Raw genomic sequence first — 23,575 nt, forward strand, 5'->3', positions numbered from 1 at the left:
TGTCAGAAATTGGAAAACTATTAGGGTAAGAGTTTTCCAAAGTATACGGTTATATAGAGCATTAGAGCAACACGACATTGCAGTGTGAATGAGAAAGTCTCGCAAGAGTGTCATTCGCTGTTCCTAAGGTTAGATTTAGGGGTAGGTGTAGGGTTTCTGTGAGACTCCAAATAATCACACCCTGCATTTGAAATAACGTACTGTCATAGTATGTAATGTATTTGATAAAAGATGCACTTCTCGACTGGTAAAATGGGACGTTCTTTAGGTATGCATGTGAGAATGCAGATTTCAGGCATACTTCATTCGTGGACGTGGGCAGTGACCCATGACTCGACAATATGATGTAATAACTGCGAAAATAATCTACTCTGGTAAAGTTACACAAGCACCATTTAAGCATTTTACATTTACATTTATGCATTTGGCAGACGCTTTTATCCAAAGCAACTTACAGTGCACTTATTACAGGGACAATCCCCCCGGAGCAACCTGGAGTTAAGTGCCTTGCTCAAGGACACAATGGTGGTGTCTGTGGGGATCGAACCAGCAACCTTCTGATTAACAGTTATGTGCTTTAGCCCACTACGCCACTACTGCGTGGCATCTCGAGACACCAAGTAAGTGTTATCTGGTGTAAAAATGAATTTCAGGCTCAACTTGTCCCATTGTTGGCTGTCAAAACAACTCAGAATTATTCATGATAACAACGTAACTTACCTCTGATCATCACTTCATGTCATCTACACACTCAGGTGAGGCACTGTCTATAAGAAAATGTGTGTTGACATTGTGTGTACACAACCACCCAATAATAATAAAAATCCACCCAGTCCTTTTTTTTAATCCCCATTAATCACAAGCACTGTCTCAGAACAAGCCGTTCACAGATTCTGTACAAAGTGACATCACTTTGTACAGGTCCTGCCCACGACTGCAGACGGACATGTTTGTTTGTGTGTGTTGTTTCGTTATAGCGCATGTTTTAAATTGACAGAAAATATGTAGGCCTACAAAACTTTGTGTAAACAAAACATCAAAAAGGCTATCAGTATATAGAGTATAATATTATCATTAACTATGATATTGATGGCATTTTTTTTCTTTCTTTCTTATTTCTTTATTTATTCATTAAGTTTATTTATTTAGCCTATTTATTTACATATTTATTTTTAACCGCGTATAAAATACGGACTTGGCAACATGTACAGTTGCCCGAGGCAGGGGTGACTAACAGATGAGTGAACCAATAAGAACCGCGTAACTCGGCTGTCATTTTGATTGACAAGATAAATAGCCAATACGCAGCGCCCTGTTTTGTCGCGGAAGCAAAGAAAGGGAAATGAGGCGGCTGACAGGTGTTCCTAGCCTGACCAATCGCTGTTTTTGTGGACAAATCAGGTAATGCTCATTGGCCAATAGGAGGTAATTGGGCGGGACTCTCTGTGAGTTTTTACGTAAGCTCTTTCAAAATGCCCATTCTATAGAAACTGACGGTCGCGCTTACCAGAATATTTTACATTGTGTCAAACGTTACAATGGAATTAATACTTTTTGTCAAACAGACAAACCAAGTCAATAATTTAGCCTTAATTAAATGATCAATATTTACATTTGTGATCATTTAATTATTTATTTATTTTACTGCAAGGACACAAGATATTGAATCATATTTGATCATTTGTACAAACTTAATTGCAAAGACTCTTAGAGCACGAATTGCGATATCATTCGTGTCTGTAGCACAAACGATGTTGGATAAATTATACGCCCAAGCTTAATAGAGCTATTAAAAAAAAAAAAGAAAAAAGTTGAATAATCCCCAACCCTCCAAATGACCAATTATTCTGCATACATCCAAATTCTTATCCGTTCAATCCAGGGTTTTTAAAAAAAGTTATTTTAAGTGTATTTATTAGATTTTACATCATTGTTAATTTACTTACATTATATGAGACATACTATTAATTGCACTTGTGTAACTGGTCCTGCTCAACCTGCTCCAAGCGGGATTCAAACCGGGGTGTCTGGCATGGCAGGCAGGCATGCTAATGAGGAGGCTAAAGGCTACAGCCTCTAGCCTCAGTCACTAATGTGTCTCTTGAGGCCAGGGGAGTGAGTCTCATTAGTACACCCCTTGTTTCTGCTTAAGACTTCCACTTGTGGCCTTAAAGCTGGAAACAATCTTTATCCTACTGTTTGTTTGTTGTTGTTGATGTTGTTGGTGGTGGTGGTTGTTTTGTGAAAATTGAGCACCATGAGCAGGTTCACAACACGTTTGAAAGAAAGACTTTCATCCACTCATATGCAGGCAAGTCTGCTTTAAAATAAGGCTGGTGTGTTATGAACCCTCCAGAGTTCAAACATGCATTCATTGTTCAACCTGATGTTATTTATGAACTATAAACAGTATAATGATCACTTTTATAAGCCTGCAACATTCAGTTCATATGTTAATGCATACTATGGCAACAAATTCATTCCTGGGCTTTTTTGATTTAGTTATTGTCTATACAGTTACAATTTAAAAATGTCAAACCATCTACAATGAAGATAGAATTTAGAACTCAAAAAGTTGAATATGATGTTGCACTTTACATTGTTTGTAAACGTGTGGCATTTTGCAGTTGGGGTGTGGAGCCACAGCATCTCCGGTTTTGGGAGATAAGAGGCATTTCTCTACCATACTGACCATCCATAGTGTAAACGTTTTGCCTGTATGTTTATCCTTTTTATATAAATTACACATTGATAATATTGGTAATGCAAATCTCTCAACAGAATTCCAAGATGATATTGAATGACATTCATGGGGTTTGGATTCTTGGCCACGTTCCTTGTACGATATTGTTTTAATGGATCAACATGTTGGTGGCAGCTATGTCCATCCAGTGGGCCGTCATCATGAATGGCTTTCTGCCGCCACAACACTACCACGGCAAAGAGATCTACATCAATATGAGAGGTAAATTCATTACTTAGGGTTAGGGTTTGTTCAAATCTCTGGATTTTTAGAGCAAACACCTGGAAAAATCTATTAGCTGAGTTTATTCTTGATTTCAACATGGGTGGTTGTATCAGAGCATGGTGACAATAGTTATACACAAACATATCAAGCTGGGTAGCTTAAATGAGTCAAGATATTTTCATTAAGCATTTAAAATGGGTTTGAATGTTCCTCGCAAGACGTGACTCGTGCTATATCGTACGCAATTGGCTGTTCGCTTCATTCACGTGAACACACTCGTGAACTTATCAAAGCCTCAGGATCAAACTCTGAAGTGATACAGTTGGTAATGAGCGTCTTGGTACCATCCATCCATCCATCCATCGTCAACCGCTTATCCTGTGTACAGGGTCGCGGGGGGCTGGAGCCTATCCCAGCTAACATTGGGCGGAAGGCGGGGGACACCCTGGACAGGTCGCCAGTCCATCGCAGGGCCACACATAGACAGACATACACTCACACTCACCTCCCGTCTTGGTACCAGTTAACCCTAATTAAGCCTGATTGGATTTGGTGAGTTTTGTCAAACTAAACCAATCCTGGAATGCAGAAATAGTTCAGATTTCTTTGTGATACACAGCACTGGTCAATCATGAGAGTGAGCGTTTATTGTCAATTCTTAAAGGAGAAGCAGCACCAAAACCAAGCGTTTCTGACAGATTGTATTTTATGCAAAAAGCAACACATATTAGAGTAGGTGAACCTCAAGGAACATATTAAAATAATAATAAAAAATGTCATGACCCCTTTAAAAAATATTATTTTTAAAAACATTTTTGGTTAAAGATTACACAGTTCAATTTCTTGGAAATTTGTTATGAAAATGAAATGAGTAAATCTTAAAAATGGGCTTAAATATAATATATATATATATATATATATATATATATATATATATATATATATATATATATATATATATATAAGGGCTGTCAATCGATTACAATCTTTAATCAAATTAAATACTTGGTGTCCCGATTAATTAATCGTGATTAATCGCATATACAAATATGTGATGAGAAAGCCCCTCATATAACAATAATTCAATATATAAAGATTATACATATTTATATCAATATATAATTATACATAGTTATCTTTAAATATTAAAAATAATATATATATATATATATATATATATATATATATATATATATATATATATATATATATATATATATATATATATATAAAATAAAAAATATTCAGATAATTAAAATGCATTACATTCTTGTAGCAGAAGAGGTCATCATTGATAAGACGATACAAAAAGTGGCTTTAGAATACAATGTATTGTTTACTACCATATTATTGATCATAAGTCAATCATTGACACACAGTTCACAGCAATCCATTACACAAGTGAATTTGTCAATCAGTTGGAGATTTATATATGAGGGCTTGTTTAAGAGCCCGTCAATCTACACCTGCGTCAGACACGCTTGTGTAGCGTCTCTGGTGCGTTGCATCATAAACATAAAATGTTTAGTTCACTGTTTCAAGTTAAATATAGTTTAATACTTAATCTTTAAACACATCTTGAGATCCCTTTTGAAGGAGCATTTTCGCTCCTTCAAGTGTTTTGAACGCAAGAATGTAACGCATGTTTGTGTTGTTGCTGCTGAAGTGTTTTTCTTCACTGTATAAACTGTATACAGCTGAAGTTTCACTTACTGCCCTCTGAAGTAAACAGGTGGTACTACAAGCTTACATTTCTCAGGACTCTTCCTTATTATGGTGCGATTAATTGCGTAAATTTTTTTAACGCGTTATTTTTTGTCATATTAATCTCACTGAATTAACGCATTAAATCAACAGCCCTAATATATATATTACATTTTTACATTTATGCATTTGGCAGATGCTTTTATCCAAAGCGACTTACAGTGCACTTATTACAGGGACAATCCCCCCGGAGCAACCTGGAGTTAAGTGCCTTGCTCAAGGGCCCAACAGTGGCATCTTGGTGGTGCTGGGGCTTGAACCCCTGACCTTCTGGTCACCACTGAGCCACCACTGCCCCAATATATATATATATATATATATATATTTTTTTTTTGGTGTATATAACAGTAAAATAAATGTACACATTTCCAGGTTTCCCATGACTGTATTATGGGAAACCTGTAAAACATTTTAAAATGTGTGTTTTCCAGGCATGGAAATGTAATAAATTCATAAACGTTATGGGCATTTCTAAAAACTTATATATAATATATTCATATTTTTCTAATTAAGCTCAGCTCTAAAATAATTTATCAGATTGATGTTTCTCGTGTAGAGTAAAACCCGCACGAAATCATAGTGATGTCTGATTTTGAGCAAATTATTCTCTCTTGAGTTGATTCTTTTCAATATATTGGTTGAACTAGCACACAAATCATTCTGCATCAAAATGGTTTTTAAAAATCTTTATCACAATGACTGGATATAAACCAGTGCTGACTCGAAAATACCTATTCTGTTCAGAAGACTTGGATTAGAATTAGCATAAAAAAAATGTCACATTAAAATAACATCACAAAAAGGAACTTTTAAATTTAGGTTTTGTAATTCAGTAAAACAAGACAATCAGATTAACGTGGATACCTTACAGAATACTTTTGCTCCTGTTAAGATTGCATACTGTTTATTGCAGTAAGTAATATTGTGGACTGAGTTATTCACACGCTTGTGTATCAGACACATCCTCTGTACTGCATCATGCACCTGCATGTCTTCGGGGCTCTTTTTGGTGTTATGGTGTCATGGGTACTGCACAGAGAAGGGGTCAAACTCATGAAAAAGAGAAAACTGTCCTCAAGACTGGCTTATTCAACATGTTGAGTGAGTACATCCTCCAGTAATCAAACTAATTGAGAAAATACCTCAATAATCTAATTAGAATTGCAAATGCCAAATTAAATGTTGAATACTTTTCAAATAAAATGTGTAAACTTAAAGGTTGCAGTGAGCAATTTCTGCTTTTGCAAATCTTCCCGTCAGTTTGTTACAGCTGATGTAATTCTTTCGATGTAAGATAACTTTTCCTCCCCCAGTTTAATATGCAGAGAAAATAATAAATAATCCATTAGTTGATTGATTTCCCCAAAAAGCGTTAACGCTACGTCTCTGTCCCTCTTTAAGTAGACGTATTTTTTTTTTTATGACCCATCCAGCCCGACACAGCAACATTGACTCAACCAATGTCTTGATGTCACCCAATGTGGGAAAAAGAATTTCCTCCCTGCCCAGTAGGCGGAAAATGCAAATTACCAAAAATAATTGAAGAATGTGAAAGTGAAAATAGAGATTTACAGAAAAAAAAAAGGCTTTAAATATTTCTCTTTTTCTCACCCACACCTATCATATCACTTCTGAAGCTATAGATTCAACCACTGGAGTCATATGAATGACTTGTATGCTACCTTTGTGTGCTTTTTGGAGCTTCAAAGTTCTGGCCACCATTCACTTGCATTGTATGGACCTACAGAGCTGAGAGACTTTTCAAAAAAATTTGTTTGTGTACTGCAGAGGAAAGAAAATCTGATGGCATGATTTTTCAGATATAGTGTTCATGATTTAAAGTTTATTTATTCATTTGTTTTGCAGTTTCTTAATTTGGTGGTACAAAAATGAAGCATGGCAACAGAGGACTCAAGACATAAAAACAAAAATGCAACAAATATAGTGTGTGTGTGTGTGTGTATGAGAGAGAGAGAGAGATTGCCTAAAAAAACAGTTTACTATATGACTGAATAAAATACAATGCATTTTCTAAGAGACAAGTCACACTAAACAACAAGGCCAATGAAATTTCTGAGCTTCAGGAAACTGATGCAGGATTGAATTACTTCAGTTGAAGCAGCAAACACAGAGAACAGTTTGTTTCAGCCAGACAATGACAAACTGATACGAGACACCATCACCTAATGCAATGTATAAAACTAATCTCAAGGCACAAGACATATAGCGGATAAAGATTATCAGGTGAAAGAATTGATCTTCTGGAAATGAAATATCAGCTCTGTACATATTTACAACAATTTTATTGGTTTTGAGCCCACAGATGGATGAAGTTTAGCTACATTTTGTCTGAAAGAGGAACATGGAATACATTAAAATGTTAACATTCATTAAGCATGTAGAAATTATCTAATTTATTAGTGTTGACAGACGAGTCTATTTCTCTGACTGACGTTACTGTATTCTCCCATAACCACTGAAATAATAAAAAATTGTGCTTTTTGAAAACATTGACTTTTTTTTTATTATACATCTCTCCAATATGCCTGAACATACCCAGAGAGTGGACTTTAAGCTCGAAATCACAAAATATATCACCAGGGTTCCCACAATCATGGACAATTAGCATGACATTTTAAAGGCGATGAGTGCGATTTCTGCACCACCAAACAGAACGACAAAAATAATTACGTTTCAAACGTTGAAACAACCTAGGGAGTATAACATTGGCCGGTCAGAGCTTGGAAAAATTATGGAAATAATAAAATCTTACAAAAGTGGTACTTACAACAAAACCCGGTGCTGTGTGATGTCAGTTTCCCAAAGGTTGATCAATACGGCAGATTTGGCAGGAGCGTATTCTCAAATCTGCACATTGATATTTGACATGAATGAAAGTTTATACTTAAAGAAACAGATACAAATTTGGTGGCTTAGTAAAAGAAAAATTCTCCCATGCACGTGATGATGCATTAAAAATAGCAACACGGTGAGTTAAAGGACTGAAAGCCAGTCACACTCATTTTGGTTTATAAAGCTTCTTCTGTCTTTGCGCAGCAGGAAAACACTTTCTGCACCACGACACTCTTCGCAAGTCTTGTTAACACCATATCCTAACAAGAAGAAGTGTGATAAAGCATAACGTTCATGTCCTAACCAGCTAGAACCAGCGACGAACAACACTTGATTTTGTCAATTGCTTGGATATATTTCTATGGCGTTGTGCCCGATAGCCCTGCCCAGTTAAAAAATGATTGGTAGAAATTCCCGTTCCCCACAGATGTAATGTATAATCTCTGCACTAAACGTATGTTTTGACTGACTGTGTCTGTGTTGTGTTGCACTGCTTTTTTGCATTGCGTCTAGTTAGGATAGGTGTAAAAGCTAATGCTTTTTAGAAGCATCACTCGCAGATGAACCACAAACTTTATTACCATGCTCTGTGCATCATCTGCTGCGGATTTATTTCATTTCTGTGAGTAATCCGATATAAAATGCCAGCAAGGCTGAAGGAGTCTCTATTCCATACATGGGATCATTTATATATATATATGTGTGTGTTATATAATTGGAATTCTATTGTATACTTAGAATTTGTATTCTACACTCAAGTCTATACCCCATTCTGACAGCGGAGGAGTATGGACTATGGATTTGCATTGTTCTTGTACTGTGGGCCCACTTTGGCCACACAGGAAACAAAAGAAGAATAAACATATTGAAGAGTTGACTGAGAACTACAAAAACGAGAGTTTGATAGAGAAAGAGAATGAGAGAGTGTGCAAATAAGCAGCATTAAGTCAGGCAGTACAGAGAAGTTGTGTGTTGGTGGATGGTGGGATTTGATTGGAGGTAATGGTTCTTCATTGCCAGAGGTCCTCAGTTCGGCCAAACTTAAACACCAGACCACTGCATGACAGACAAGATGAATCGCAAATCAAAATATCATTGTTATTCATCATTTATACAGCATTAATGGAGTAAATTACTATATATTGCATGAATATACAATAAAATATCAGAGGCAGGTAATTAAGGCTGGATCATGTATCAAATATATATTTTAATATTCAGAATTATTTTGCTGCTGATATAAAATTAAGCTGCTGTGTGAATATTGCAATGCTTTTAATGTGCTTTAATGAGTGTCTGAGTGCATTAAGAAGCATCTCTGATTAAAATTTCAGTAGTAAAAATGGCATTAGAATTGGTGGGTTTAAATATTTTCATGAATCTGCTCAAGCTGCTCATTTAAGGGAATCGGATAAAAACACTGATTCAACGAATCCTTTGATGCATCACTCAAAAATGATTAGGTGCCATGCGGTATTTCACTTACTTTCAAATGTTTTAGTAAAAAGTGTATGGAGGTTAATATCGCTGTTTATTACTAGGTATTGTTATATTGCTAAATATTATTCCATTTGTTTATTTTATGACAATCAGGCTTTGACTATTTTAAACTAGATTGCATTTGTTTTAATTCATGCATGCATGAATAATTTTCTTGGAAACATCTGCTATTTGGTTGAAATTATGGTTCCTCTGATTAAAAACAAAAAGCACATTTTAAAATATTTTCAGTGCAAATACATAAATATTTAGATGTACATATCGTCAACTTCCTAAAATAATGTCCCAAGTCATTTTTTTCAGGTTTTTCAGAACATTTACCAGAGGTGGCCAGCATCATGAGGAGATGATTTAGGCAAAAAAAAAAAATCATAATGGACAAAACTTTAGGAAGGTGACGATATGCAATAATTTGGAGTATAAAAAGGCTGAACAATATAATTTTTAGCTAACTAAATAAAATCGCCCAGCCCTACAGGTCATGCAGAGACATGTTAAATCTATTATGATGTCCGATTCCTTGTATATTGACATAGTGATATTTTTCAAACTTACCCAAAGAAGATGAATGCATTTTGGAAGAAAACAGCAATACCAGGATACACTGAAAGATCCTTTAGGTCTGTTTGTCCCATTCATAACAAATGAAGAAGAAAAAAACATTAAAAAGCACAATCAGGAACTGCAACTGTAAGCAAATAGAAAATGAGTCAATCTTGATTTTTCACAAAGAAGACCGAGCAATCTTACCAGACACAACAAACCCTCCAAACAGAATCCACATAGAGGCGATCAGAGACCCGAATGCCAACATGAACCCGATAAAGAGCCAAACTCTGGCACCTACACAAGACACACACACACAAGACAGCGTTAACAGCACTTTTCATTTATGCATTTGGCAGACGCTTTTATCCAAAGCAACTTACAGTGCCCTTATTACAGGGACAATCGGAGCAACCTGGAGTTAAGTGCCTTGCTCAAGGACACAATGGTGGTGGCTGTGGGGATCGAACCGACAACCTTCTGCTTAACAGTTTAGTGCTTTAGCCCACTACACCACCACTCCACTTTTCACAGTCATTTATAGCGATGAGCATGAGTAATCGAGTTCTCGTTCTGCACCAGCTACTCCAGTATTAAAACATTACTCGAATACTTGATTTTTCCTATAAGAAAAGTATAGTTTGTTGAATTGATCTTATTTTGAAACCGTTCTTGGTAACGTGTACATGTCATACATGTTATTTTTAACGTGCTTTCATTTACTAGTGAGTACTCGTTTTTTGTGAGTACTCGACTATTAAATTACTTGAAAATGCCCATCCATAGTCATATAGCATTGCAATCTGTGGCCCCTAATCAGGCTAATCAAATCTCCGAGAGGGATAAAGGCTGACCGGAGATGGCAGTGCGACAGAGAGAGAGTGATACGGGCAGCTGTCTGACACCTGAGTGTGTGTTTGTCTTTTGGTTAAGTTTTATATTAAACTATTATTTATATTGTCAAGCCGGTTCTCGCCTCCTCCTTTCCATTAATCTCTTTACACTGCCGTCTCCGGTTGGCCTTTATCCCTCTCGGAGGCGTGATTAGCCGCCGGGTGCGTGGAATCACGACCAGCCCCGCCCTGCCACATAATCATTACAAAGATGACACAACAGCAACATTGATGAGCATCTTGGTAATTTTGACTGCCTGAGTACTCTACAGATAAGGGTGCTAACGATAAATATTATTTAAATATATTTAATGCCAACACATTTCTCAGGGCCATGTAGGGTTATCGTTATATAGTTGCATTTTCATGTTTAATGAAGATGGGTGGTAAAAGTTTAAAATTTCATAATGTACTGTTCATGTTGATGTCACAAGTGTACCTAAAAGTACAACGAAAAAGAGAAGGCAGACTGGAATCAAACTCAGGTTTGGACCAAGCTAATCAAACAAAGTGTGAAAAACGATTTTGGTCCATGTACGCATACGTCAGATACGTCAAATGTTTTGAAAGTTAATAAGTCAAGCAATTATAATGTCTTCATGGTTGATCATTACTTTACATCCCAAAACTGCAAAGGCATTGATGAGAAGTCAAGACCACCTCTTATGAATATAGGTAGATGGATATATCGGTTTTACTGATTAATCAGTGCCAATAGTTGTACTAATACTATCAGTTTTCGGCAAAAATCGAGACCAATAGTTTTTCCCCCTACGGGTTCCTCCTCTGGAGGATTTTACAGTAAACAGTAACAGTGCCCTCTAGAGGTGCAATAAAAACAATTACATGGGGATTTGCCATTTCTAAATCTTTTAGCATTGAGCATATTCATCTAGGGCTGGGCGATGAATTGATCACAATATTTATCGTGATGGTAAAATCCACGATAACGATGATAAGCTTTTGATTAATTTTCGATATTTAGCCTATGTTCTACATCTAGATGATCAGGTGCATGTCGAAAGCAGTTCAGCTTTCTCATACAGTATTGAGTTGCTAATGTTAGCTGCCTTGGGCTACGCCTGACTGTCGTGAGACAGATTAGTTTTGCCCTACTGATGATGTGTTGTTGCAATAGTAATCCTGCTCAGTACGAGAGGAACAGCAGGTTCAGACATTTGGTGAGTGTGCTTGGCTGAGGAGCCACTGGTGTGAAGCTACCATCTGTGGGATTACGACTGAACGGCTCTAAGTCAGAATCCCCCCTAAACGTACATAGATTGATTCTATATGGACCGCAAGACTTCACGACGACGGTTCCACCCTCTCATCGTCTCTAGTGAGCGACGCGATAATACAACAGTGCTGTGTACATCAGCTCTGATCTTTTTTCTGATCTAGCACTGAACACGCTTTTTTTATGCCCTGTCGCGCTCCACACGCGTTGCCTCTTTTCCTAATTTATTCTGTCAACTTAGAAAAAAAAAAAAAAAGAGTGCAATGCGCAAATGTGAATGTATATCGTGATAAACAATAATATCAAACAATATGAAAAATAATATTGTGATAATATTTTTGGCCATATCGCCCAACTTTATATTCATGCATATTTTTATGAGATAATCAAGTGTTCTATATTGAAGCTAGGGTATGCAAATGTGCTTCACAACCTCACATCTTGTGAATAATAATAAACCATATCCAAAATTAAACCTCATCCGGTGAAATATATAAAAGCTTATAAAAGCTATATAAATCTTAATTTGGTAAATACTTACAAATACAGTAGAGCACTGATACTCATTTCAAAATAAGAGTCCCTTGTGTTTTTTGAGGGGAAGCTTGTTTATATTTAAAAGTTCTGCACCAAATCATCTTTTTTTTTTTGTTTTCTGGTCACCTTTGGGATTTTGGTTGAACAGTAAACTGCATCTAGGGTTTTATTAATTTCGAACTCTTGTGGCCTCTATGTCTGTCATAGTTAAGACTAAGAAATGTTATTCACATTTTATAAATCATAAAATAATTATATTTAAAAACTATCATCCGACTAATGGGTTTTCTGCCTTTCCCAAAACCTTAGTTTTCGGTATTGGTAAAATCCTCTATCGGTCGACTTCTAATTATAAATAAGGCGTGTAATATAAACTATATTATTGTAAACACATACCTGTCTGGCCCAAGCAGCCCTCGCTGTAGCTGTCCCCCCTAACCTGCCCATTGGACACGGCATTGATCCTGCAATTAAATCCAGTTACGGTAGTTAATCTCAACAGTTGGTTTAACAGTGTAGTCATGGTGACAGTTAGCACAACCATTGTTACACAACAGGAGGAAAGATCTGGGACAGAGCTCAAACATAACAACTCAAATGTATGCCACAGAACTTGTCTGAGTAAACACAATAAGTACAAGGACTTTGTTCTCTTCATTCACATTTAGCAGACGTCTATCCAAACCGACTTCCACTTCAATTTATCAGTTCATGAATTCCCTGGGAATCAAACCCATGACCTTGGCCTTGTTAGCGCCATGCTCCATTGTTTGAGCAACAGGAAAGCCAATTGAGGAAGCTGTAGCAGAGAGATAGAGAGAGAATAAATAAAGGTGTAACTTGCATGAGGAAGGCTACAGTCGCTATTACTCCACAGGTATGGTATGCGTGATGGAACTGTTCTTCTTTAGGGTACATTATCGCAGCATCGATGATGATCCACCAGCCTGTGAAAAACTGCACATGTGCACACAATGCGAGAAGAATGACAATCAGTTTGGTAATCACAGGATGAAGAGTTATAAAATCAACTTTCTAAATGATTTCTTAGACAAACTGTGGAGAATACCGGCATCATGATAACATACCAGAACACCAGCTGCGATGGAGGCGATGGTGTTTCTCTTCTCACTCCAGTCCACATTACACTCACAATCCCCACATCGGATCCCATCCAGAAACCCTGACATCCTTCTGATCTTTCCTGATCATTCAAAGACAGATTTCATTGAACATGTTCTTTCCAAACAAAGCAACTTATTCCCTGATTTGTTTAGTCCCATTTCTGTGAAGAACTTCTTAAAATACATTTAAAGAGTCATTTAGCTTATGGGTGCTAATTCATTTAGGGGATGCTTGACTCATTGAATAAACAAGACTTTAGAAGAAGAATTTAATCCTTGTAAAAACATTAATTACATGTTCTGGAATAAAGATCTGATCATGGCCTTGGTTATTACTTGTAAAAGCGTATAATGCTGATAACAATTTATTTTTTTGGAGATTCACTTACTTTTAAATGAATGAAAATAATTCATAATAAATTACATTTTAATTCTTAAATTATAACAGATTTGATAATGAAATCTACTCTCAGATAGTTTTGTAAAAATCTTAAAACTTATATCATTAACTGATCTTCATACTGTCACTTCTCATTTTTATGATAAATAAAGTTTTGGGGGCAGTTTTGTATCGTTCGTTAAGTAACTCTTTATTATAAAAAATGCTAACACATACAAATATATTTTTGAAAGCTCTTGATATTTTTCATGATTTTAAAAATTAAGATGACATAATATTACTTTATTATATAGAGGAAAGTTTCTAAATAAATTTGACAAATTAGGGAATAGTAAATCGACACAAAAATGTTATTATAATCTCTCCTACTACACTAGAATGATTGTTTTTAAAGCATTTTTATCCAAAGTGACATACTATGCATTTTTACTGGAACAATTCTCTTGTAGTGACATAATGTTAAGTGTCTTGATCAAGGGTACTATGGTGATAGTTAATTGATAAACTTTTGTTTACTAACCCAGATCTTTAATCTGAAAACTACACCACCCCAACATAACTGCCGAGCAAAATCCCACTAGGCCTCAATGAAGGGGACGATTTAACTACAAATATTTCATGGGAAAGAATGATGGGTGTTAATTTGCTCATTTTAGCAGCGAGCATAATAAACATACGTAAATTATATATTTTTTAAAGGAGAAATAAAGCAGATTACACTCAGACCGCGTAAATGCGACGCAGCATCACTCTGACCACGTAGATGCGACGCAGCATCACTCTGACCGCTTAGATGCGACGCAGCATCACTCTGACCGCGTAGATGCGACGCAGCATCACTCTGACTGCGTAAACGCTAAATGTGACGCAGCATCACTCTGACTGCGTAAACGCTAAATGTGACGCAGCATCACTCTAACCGCGTAAATGCGAAGCAGCATCACTCTGACCGCGTAAATGCGACGCAGCATCACTCTGACCGCGTAAATGCGACGCAGCATCACTCTGACCGCGTAAATGCGACGCAGCATCACTCTGACCGCGTAAACACTAAATGTGACGCAGCATCACTCTGACCGCGTAAATGCGACGCAGCATCACTCTGACCGCGTAAATGCGACGCAGCATCACTCTGACCGTGTAAATGCGACGCAGCATCACTCTGACCACGTAAACACTAAATGTGACGCAGCATCACTCTGACTGTGTAAATGCGACGCAACATCACTCTGACTGCGTAAATGCGACGCAGCATCACTCTGACTGTGTAAACGCTAAATGTAACGCAGCATCACTCTGACTGCCTAAACGCTAAATGTGACGCAGCATCACTCTCACTGCGTAAATGTGACGCAGCATCACTCTGACTGTGTAAACGCTAAATGCGACGCAGCATCACTCTGACTGTGTAAACGCTAAATGTGACGCAGCATCACTCTCACTGCGTAAATGCGACGCAACATCACTCTGACCGCGTAAATGCGACGCAACACCACTCTGACTGCGTAAATGCGACCCAAATATGATCGCCCTGAAACCAACACAAATAACACACAAATTGATTTTCATCTGTCATGTATACGACGAACACCTGCGATATTTAACATAACAGACTCGAGACTATATTTCCGCTCAATATCGGGCGAAAGTGTCGAGTGTTAAAGCTGTAAACATGATTTAATCGCTCATGTCCGGCTAGCTCCGTTTCTAACCCATATCTGCTTCATCACTCCCCTATTAAACATGACGGATGAGCGAACGCTCAGGATGGAGAATATCTTAAGGGTGACTATTTGGAGTCTTGCACTATAGTTCCCTGGATTCCTACCTGCTTTTTTCTTAAGTTTTCCTTGTGGTTCGCAGTAAGTGGAGAGACACTCAGCAGTCTTCCGTTTCACACTGTGGCTCAGAGTCGCGCATGCGCAGTTCACTCTACATCAGTAACCTGAGCACAGTGAGGCCCAATTAATCTTTATATATTTATATTTTCTTAAAGTTCTTTAGAAAAAGTGCAAAGTACATTTGTCATGAATTGAACACTTTATATAATAGATTTTTTTCCTTCTTTATAGAGAAGGAAGTTCAAAATTCTGTTTAACAGATGCAAATAATATAAATTATGGCTGATTTTACATGTCAACACACTTAAAAGAGAGGAAAAAGTAAATTAACACAAAAATTTTATTAAAAATATATCCTCCAAAACTAGATTCATCAGCAAAAGATTCAACATATTTAAAGATATTTGTGATAAATGTATTCTGTATTAACAAAAATTGAGGATATAGAAATGCACAATTTATATATTTTATAATTTATATTATAATATAAATGTAGGCTATTATTAACATGATTAATGTATCTTATTTTAAATGAAGTATGGCAACAATATTTAAAAAATGAAAGTGTTTAGAACTGCATGTCGAAAATGATAATGTGTGTATGTGGGGAAGTGCTTAAACATCATAAAAATAATGTCACAATGCAAAACATATTTTTTTCAAATACATACATTAAATATTTTATTCAGTATAAATTTATTGTTAAAATATAATTTTATTATAAATAATCATTTATTAGTTAAATTCCACATTCACCAATTGAAAGCAACATGTAAGACCTCAAAACTCTTTCAAAACTGTCACGCTCAACTTGTGAAGACTAGGGCCCTTATAGCATTTCAAATGTATATGCTTTAGAGTATACTTTTTGTTTCTTAGTGGTCACATCACTCTTACTGTTGCTCATATTTTGGGTTAGGCATTTGAACAAACCTAAATATTAAACTTCGGTGTGTAACTCATCCCGCACCGTTTGTGCTAGTCATGAACGACACCTCAAATCGTTCAGCTTGTTGAGGACAGGTGTGCTGTTACTGTAATTAAGTAACCCAAACCCAAATGATTAAATGGTATATTAGAAAAAGTCCCATTGACTTACAATGAGGGAGAGATCCAAGCCACATATAGAGACCAGAATATCATTAAGACTAGCAACCACACATTAGCAACATGCTAAAAACACTCAGGACACCTTAGCCACAACATAACAACACACGAACAACCTAACACTATATCCTAGCATCATGGCATCGCTCTAGGCCGTTACTCATTTAACCCCATAGTTGTCCTAAATACCTGTCATATGCTACTTTAAAAAAATCGTCCATGAGCTGAGAATCATGTGATTATTTTAATTCACAAGTCCAAGACCCATGAACTTTGTAATCCCCTCCAAAGGCATCTCAGAAATTCCAAACAACATCTATAGTGAATGTGTATGAAGTATGAAGGATCACCATCATCTATCCATTCTCTCACTTTAATGCAAACTTACAAGCGCTCAAACAATGCACATTTTCTTACTCATCTGTCTGAATTTATTAATATTACAATAAAGTCCAAGAAATTCAGCTTAGAGTATGTGTATGAAAGTCTGCAAACATCAAACAGTTCAAAGAAAAAGTTGATTACATGGAATTACACATACCACGATATGTAAAATTGCAAGACAGAACAAACGTAATTAAAAAAAGAGAGTAAAAATGTTTTGACATAAAGAAAGACTGAAGGCTGCATTATGTGTCAGGTATTGGTGTTATGTGGTATTTCTTCAGTTGTGTTCTCCTTAAAGGACTCCAAGCAGCTTGAGAGCCACAGAGATGGAGAGCAGAATGACTCCAAACAGTCCGATGTATCCGTACGCACCCTGCATCCTCTTTTTAGGATCTGAGAGAGAGAAACCCAACACTGTTGAAGGCCTCAAACTTACACATACAATATGTTAAAAAAAAAAAAAAACAACAACATGAAAATTGTTTGAACATCTTCTCTTAACTGACATTTTGTTGAGGGCTATGCGAAGGTATTCTTCAAAATGTTCCACCATGTTTGCAGTTTTGTACGATTGTGGTCATGTCATTGAAGTTTTAGCATTTGATTAAACTTTGCACAGACAAGGTTAATATGCAATTCTATTACACCATTCACATTTGAACGCATAATGTTTTAATAATGACAGCATCGTTTGTTCAGTTCGCTCACGAACGAAATGTCTCTTTCAGTCAAACCATTAAAGCCATGTTCACACTAATCAGTTATCGTTTAAAAGGGTTTCGAAAACACTCTCCATTACCGCATACTTTCAAAAACGTGTTTTTTAGCCTGTATATAGCTGGTATTAAGATGCATTTTGTGTGATCCGACCACAAGAACCAGAACGTTTTATGATCGGGTAACTAAAAGCATATATGGAGGTAGTCAAAAACACATGTGAGCACATCGCATTTGAGGTGTAAACCCTTCGCGCCACCACTCTCCTGTCAACTGCAACCAAGCAACTGCTACGCTAAAACAAGAGTTTGAACTTTGTTGGTTTTATTTGCACTTTTTTTGTCTTTTATTACTTTACTGCACTTTATTATCATTCAGTAACACGTGACATTGATTGATGTATTTCATCATGAAATCAGAGACCCTCCCATCGAAATCCGAAGTGGTCACAGGAGATGCCTTTACACAGGTGTAAACAGCGATGTATCTTGCTTGACCACATTTTATCGGATTACCCAAGACACATCATAATATTCAATTTTATTCTCTTATTTAAATGTTTTAATTCTTATCAATCGTATCTTTTTCTCTATATGTTAACATACAGTATGTTAAGTATTTTGGGAACACCGTTTTAAGAGCTGCTATATAAATAACAGATCCTTCACTTTCTTAAAGGATTCATTCAAAAACATTGAGTTGTTCAATACCGAAATACCACTATTAGCATGTTCACAGTAAAGACGGATGGATCCTGTTGTATACCAAATATTAGAATGTTTACGGTAAATGCTTGTACTATAAATGTACATTTACATTTATGCATTTGGCAGACGCTTTTATCCAAAGTGACATACAGTGCACTTATTACAGGGACAATCCCCCCCAGAGCAACCTGGAGTTAAGTGCCTTGCTCAAGGACACAATGGTGGTGGCTGTGGGGATCGAACCAGCAACCTTCTGATTAACAGCTATGTGCTTTAGCCCACTACACCACCACTCCATGATTGCAGGTGTGTTAGTGTTAAGAGAGGTGATCTCGAAAACATTTTGCTACTGCACTTGGCCTCTGTATAAATAAATTAGTGTGAGTCCACCCCCCCCCATTTTGAGTGTGGACTCAAAATTCCCTCTTGCATTATTTTTGGGTCTATGCACCTGAACAGCTGGATAACTTTGTTTGAGCTTGGACTGGTGTTTGTTGCAGCGTTGTTTGTTATATTGCAAACAACTTACGGTTTGAAGCACAATTCACTTATTTACAGCCCCCTTGTGTAAAGAGTAGGAAAGATTTCATAAACAGGTTTCTTTGATTCATCTGAGAATAGATATGTCCATTTAAAAGACTTACCGCCAGTGGAGTAACCCCAGGCATAAGATAATCTGCTTGTCACCCAGATAACCCCTAACACAGAGGCAGCAATCTGACATGGGAGATAAAATTGGCATGATAAACACAGGTGAACTGGGTGAAAGGGTGTGTGAGAGGGAATTGAAGCACATGAAAATGGAAGCGGGCAGCTCAGAAAAATATAATTCACTTACACTGCCCTGATTTCTGGTGCATGAAATGCTACATTGGTACACTTGTAACGACTGTTTTTGTGACAAACTTTGACATTCAGCTGGTGTTTTTTCTCCAAAGTGACTTAAAGTGTACACACATATTAAAGGGAAACTTTCCCTTGATCAAGGGAACAACAAAGATTTGTTTGTTTGAACCAACAACTTTTCTGTTGCCAGCCCAAAACTTGTAATAGTTAACCTAAAAATATGATAAATGCTTCCGGCACAGTTTGAATACCATTAAATGTGGTGGAATAAGGTACAAAATAAGGTAACGCATTATGCACAGGTATACTCACAGGATACTCTAATGCAGCAATGGTCTGAAAGACCAGCCATTGTGGGTACACCTCCAGTGTGTTCTGATGGGCTCTCTGGATACAGTTGAACACTGGCTCCTTATCACTGTACATGGTGGGATACTAAACGCAGAAAGAGTGCAGAAAAAGCCATAAAAAAGTCATAAAATAAACAATGGGTCAATCTAGGGATTTAGGTTTCCATTGTTAAATTTAGAATAGAATAGAAGAACATTAAGGACTACAATTATGTCATCTAATTTGGTGTCGCGCGGAAGAAAACATCATGCACAACATGAGGGTGAGTAAATACGTGCAAATGTGTAAGTATACATTACCGTGAAAAATATAGGTTATACAATACAGCAAAACACTAAACAATACAATGTATGTACAAATATACACTACAGTACAAAATACAATAATGCGCATTATACAAACTAATCATATACTAATCATTGCATGCGAAAATGTACTGTACCATTATTTTATACTTCTTCCTTGCACCACCAACTTTGATCGCGAGATACGACAGCATCCCAAAACTGTACAGATATGTAAAGATCGCATAGCCAAAGTTGGCCGGGAGAACGCTCACAATCGCCATTTTCAAATGCACTGGACAGGTGAAGCGCTCTACCCAATTATGAGATGTTGTTCTTTAGAGAAAGAAAATGCAAAATCATGCATATCATGCACGGTGACTTATTTGGGTTCACTGACTGAAGACCAAAGTAATCTCGCGATAAAACACGGATTCAAGCTTCAAGATGCAAAAAGCTTTATTGGCATGGTAAAGGCAAAGCTTTATTGCCAAAGCATAGAAACAATAAACACACACACACACACACACACACACACACACACATGTTGTGTTTCCATGTTTTATGGGGACTTTCCATAGACATAATGGTTTTTATACTGTACAAACTTTATATTCTATCCTCTAAACCTAACCCTACCCCTAAACCTAACCCTCACAGAAAACTTTCTGCATTTTTACATTTTCAAAAAACATAATTTAGTATGATTTATAAGCTGTTTTCCTCATGGGGACTGACAAAATGTCCCCACAAGGTCAAAAATTTTGGGTTTTACTATCCTTATGGGGACATTTGGTCCCCACAAAGTGATAAATACACGCTCACACACACACACACACACACACACACACACACACACACACACACACACACACACACACACACAGTGTAAATTGTAGCTACAGTGTTTCGGTTATACTCTGGTAGTGATCCTGTTCTATGGCAAGGTGTTTTGACATGTATTCCTTAAAATTTACTAGCATATGTTACTACTTATTTTTTAGTGACTAGTAACTATTCCATTAGATACTAGTGCTTATTCATTAGATACTAGTGCTTATTCATTAGATACTGCTTATTCATTAGACACTAGTGCTTATTCATTAAATACTAGTACTTATTCATTAGATACTAGTGCTTATTCATTAGATACTAGTGCTTATTCATTAAATACTAGTACTTAATCATTAGATACTAGTGCTTATTCATTAGATACTAGTGCTTATTCATTAAATACTAGTACTTAATCATTAGATACTAGTGCTTATTCATTAGATACTGCTTATTCATTAGACACTAGTGCTTATTCATTAGATACTAGTGCTTATTCATTAAATACTAGTACTTAATCATTAGATACTAGTGCTTATTCATTAGATACTAGTGCTTATTCATTAGATACTAGTGCTTATTCATTAGATACTAGTGCTTATTCATTAGATACTAGTGCTTATTCATTAGATACTAGTGCTTATTCATTAGATACTATTGCTTATTCATTAGATACTAGTGCTTATTCATTAGATACTAGTGCTTATTCATTAGATACTAGTGCTTATTCATTAGATACTAGTACTTATTCATTAAATACTAGTACTTATTCATTAGATACTAGTGCTTATTCATTAGATACTAGTGTGTATTCATTAGATACTAGTACTTATTCATTAGATACTAGTACTTATTCATTAGATACTAGTGCTTAATCATTAGATACTAGTGCTTATTCATTAGACACTAGTGCTTATTCATTAGATACTAGTGCTTAATCATTAGATACTAGTGTGTATTCATTAGATACTACTTATTCATTAGATACTAGTACTTATTCATTAGATACTAGTGCTTATTCATTAGATACTAGTGTGTATTCATTAGATACTAGTGCTTATTCATTAGATACTAGTGCTTAATCATTAGATACTAGTGTGTATTCATTAGATACTACTTAATCATTAGATACTAGTGTGTATTCATTAGATACTAGTGCTTATTCATTAGATACTAGTGCTTATTCATTAGATACTAGTGTGTATTCATTAGATACTAGTGCTTATTCATTAGATACTAGTACTTATTCATTAGATACTAGTGCTTAATCATTAGATACTAGTGCTTATTCATTAGACACTAGTGCTTATTCATTAGATACTAGTACTTATTCATTAAATACTAGTACTTATTCATTAGATACTAGTGCTTATTCATTAGATACTAGTGTGTATTCATTAGATACTAGTACTTATTCATTAGATACTAGTACTTATTCATTAGATACTAGTGCTTAATCATTAGATACTAGTGCTTATTCATTAGACACTAGTGCTTATTCATTAGATACTAGTGCTTAATCATTAGATACTAGTGTGTATTCATTAGATACTACTTATTCATTAGATACTAGTGTGTATTCATTAGATACTAGTGCTTATTCATTAGATACTAGTGCTTATTCATTAGATACTAGTGTGTATTCATTAGATACTAGTGCTTATTCATTAGACACTAGTGCTTATTCATTAGATACTAGTGCTTAATCATTAGATACTAGTGTGTATTCATTAGATACTACTTATTCATTAGATACTAGTGTGTATTCATTAGATACTAGTGCTTATTCATTAGATACTAGTGCTTATTCATTAGATACTAGTGTGTATTCATTAGATATTAGTGCTTATTCATTAGATACTAGTGCTTATTCATTAGATACTAGTGTGTATTCATTAGATACTAGTGCTTATTCATTAGATACTAGTGCTTATTCATTAGATACTAGTGTGTATTCATTAGATACTAGTACTTATTCATTAGATACTAGTGCTTATTCATTAGATACTAGTGCTTAATCAGTAGATACTAGTGTGTATTCATTAGATACTAGTATGGCAAGCCGTTTTAACTTTTATTCATTTCCAGCATATGAATTCTTGATATCAATAATTCAGTTTTCACTAGTTAAAATGATAATTGTTGATATCAGGAATTCGATATCTACTAGTATCAATGGCAGTTTTTGATATCAGAAATTAAATTTCCACTAGTAACAATGCTAATTCTTGATATCAACAATTACATTTTTACTAGTTAAATGCTCATTCTAGATATCAAGAATTGTATTTCAACTAGTAAAAACTATAATTCTTGATATCTGTAATTGTATTTTCACTAGTGAAATGTCACCATAGGCTGCCATTCAAAATCAATTGTTGATATCAAGAATTGATTTCTTGTTGAAATTCCAATTTCACATATCAGAAATACAATTCGTACTAGTAAAAACCTTTATTTTTGATATCAAGAATTCAGTTGTCACTAGTTGAAATGTCTATTCTTGATATCAACAATTGAACTGCTACTAGTAACAATGTTCATTTTTGATCTCAATAATTCCATTTTCACTAGTGACAATGTTCATTTCTGATATCATGAATGTGATTGTTACTAGTAAGAAAGCCATTTTAGATATCTGAAATTATATTGATATCAGAAATACATTTTCAGATATCAAAA

General features: G+C 35.7%; 2 protein-coding genes and 1 pseudogene across 2 annotated transcripts; 1 reads left to right on the top strand and 2 right to left on the bottom strand.

Moving 5' to 3' along the window:
• The first annotated feature begins 2,809 nt into the window (after positions 1-2,809).
• On the top strand, positions 2,810-5,853 carry LOC127617488 (ammonium transporter Rh type A-like; annotated as a pseudogene).
• A 702-nt stretch (positions 5,854-6,555) lies between these two features.
• LOC127617653 (transmembrane protein 50A-like) lies at positions 6,556-15,728 on the bottom strand. Its single transcript, XM_052089676.1, has 7 exons — positions 15,651-15,728; positions 13,387-13,502; positions 13,143-13,255; positions 12,695-12,762; positions 9,836-9,928; positions 9,641-9,707; positions 6,556-8,641 (listed from the first exon to the last, which is right to left on the bottom strand). Exons 2-7 carry the CDS (start codon positions 13,486-13,488, stop codon positions 8,596-8,598), a joined length of 489 nt encoding a protein of 162 aa, XP_051945636.1. The 5' UTR covers positions 13,489-13,502; positions 15,651-15,728; the 3' UTR covers positions 6,556-8,595.
• Positions 15,729-16,413: 685 nt separating this feature from the next.
• Positions 16,414-20,504, bottom strand: mgst3b (microsomal glutathione S-transferase 3b). Its single transcript, XM_052089677.1, has 4 exons — positions 20,221-20,504; positions 19,740-19,862; positions 19,226-19,298; positions 16,414-17,550 (listed from the first exon to the last, which is right to left on the bottom strand). The coding sequence occupies exons 1-4, from the start codon at positions 20,344-20,346 to the stop codon at positions 17,450-17,452; spliced, it is 423 nt and encodes a 140-aa protein (XP_051945637.1). The 5' UTR covers positions 20,347-20,504; the 3' UTR covers positions 16,414-17,449.
• Between the last annotated feature and the right edge of the window lie 3,071 nt (positions 20,505-23,575).

This window comes from Xyrauchen texanus, chromosome 24, assembly GCF_025860055.1.
Source record: "Xyrauchen texanus isolate HMW12.3.18 chromosome 24, RBS_HiC_50CHRs, whole genome shotgun sequence".
Lineage (NCBI taxonomy): Eukaryota > Metazoa > Chordata > Actinopteri > Cypriniformes > Catostomidae > Xyrauchen > Xyrauchen texanus.

Coding starts and splice junctions, on each gene's coding strand:
- mgst3b (XM_052089677.1), bottom strand. CDS start 20,346: ATGGCGATTGTGAGCGTTCTCCCGGCCAACTTTGGCTATGCGATCTTT. Junction 19,863..20,220: donor GGAAGAAGTATAAAATAATG/GTACAGTACATT, acceptor TTCTGCGTTTAG/TATCCCACCATGTACAGTGA. Junction 19,299..19,739: donor TTGCTGCATTAGAGTATCCT/GTGAGTATACCT, acceptor CTCCCATGTCAG/ATTGCTGCCTCTGTGTTAGG.
- LOC127617653 (XM_052089676.1), bottom strand. CDS start 13,488: ATGTCAGGGTTTCTGGATGGGATCCGATGTGGGGATTGTGAGTGTAAT. Junction 13,256..13,386: donor CCATCGCAGCTGGTGTTCTG/GTATGTTATCAT, acceptor GCACATGTGCAG/TTTTTCACAGGCTGGTGGAT. Junction 9,929..12,694: donor GGGCTGCTTGGGCCAGACAG/GTATGTGTTTAC, acceptor TGTCTTGTGTAG/GTGCCAGAGTTTGGCTCTTT.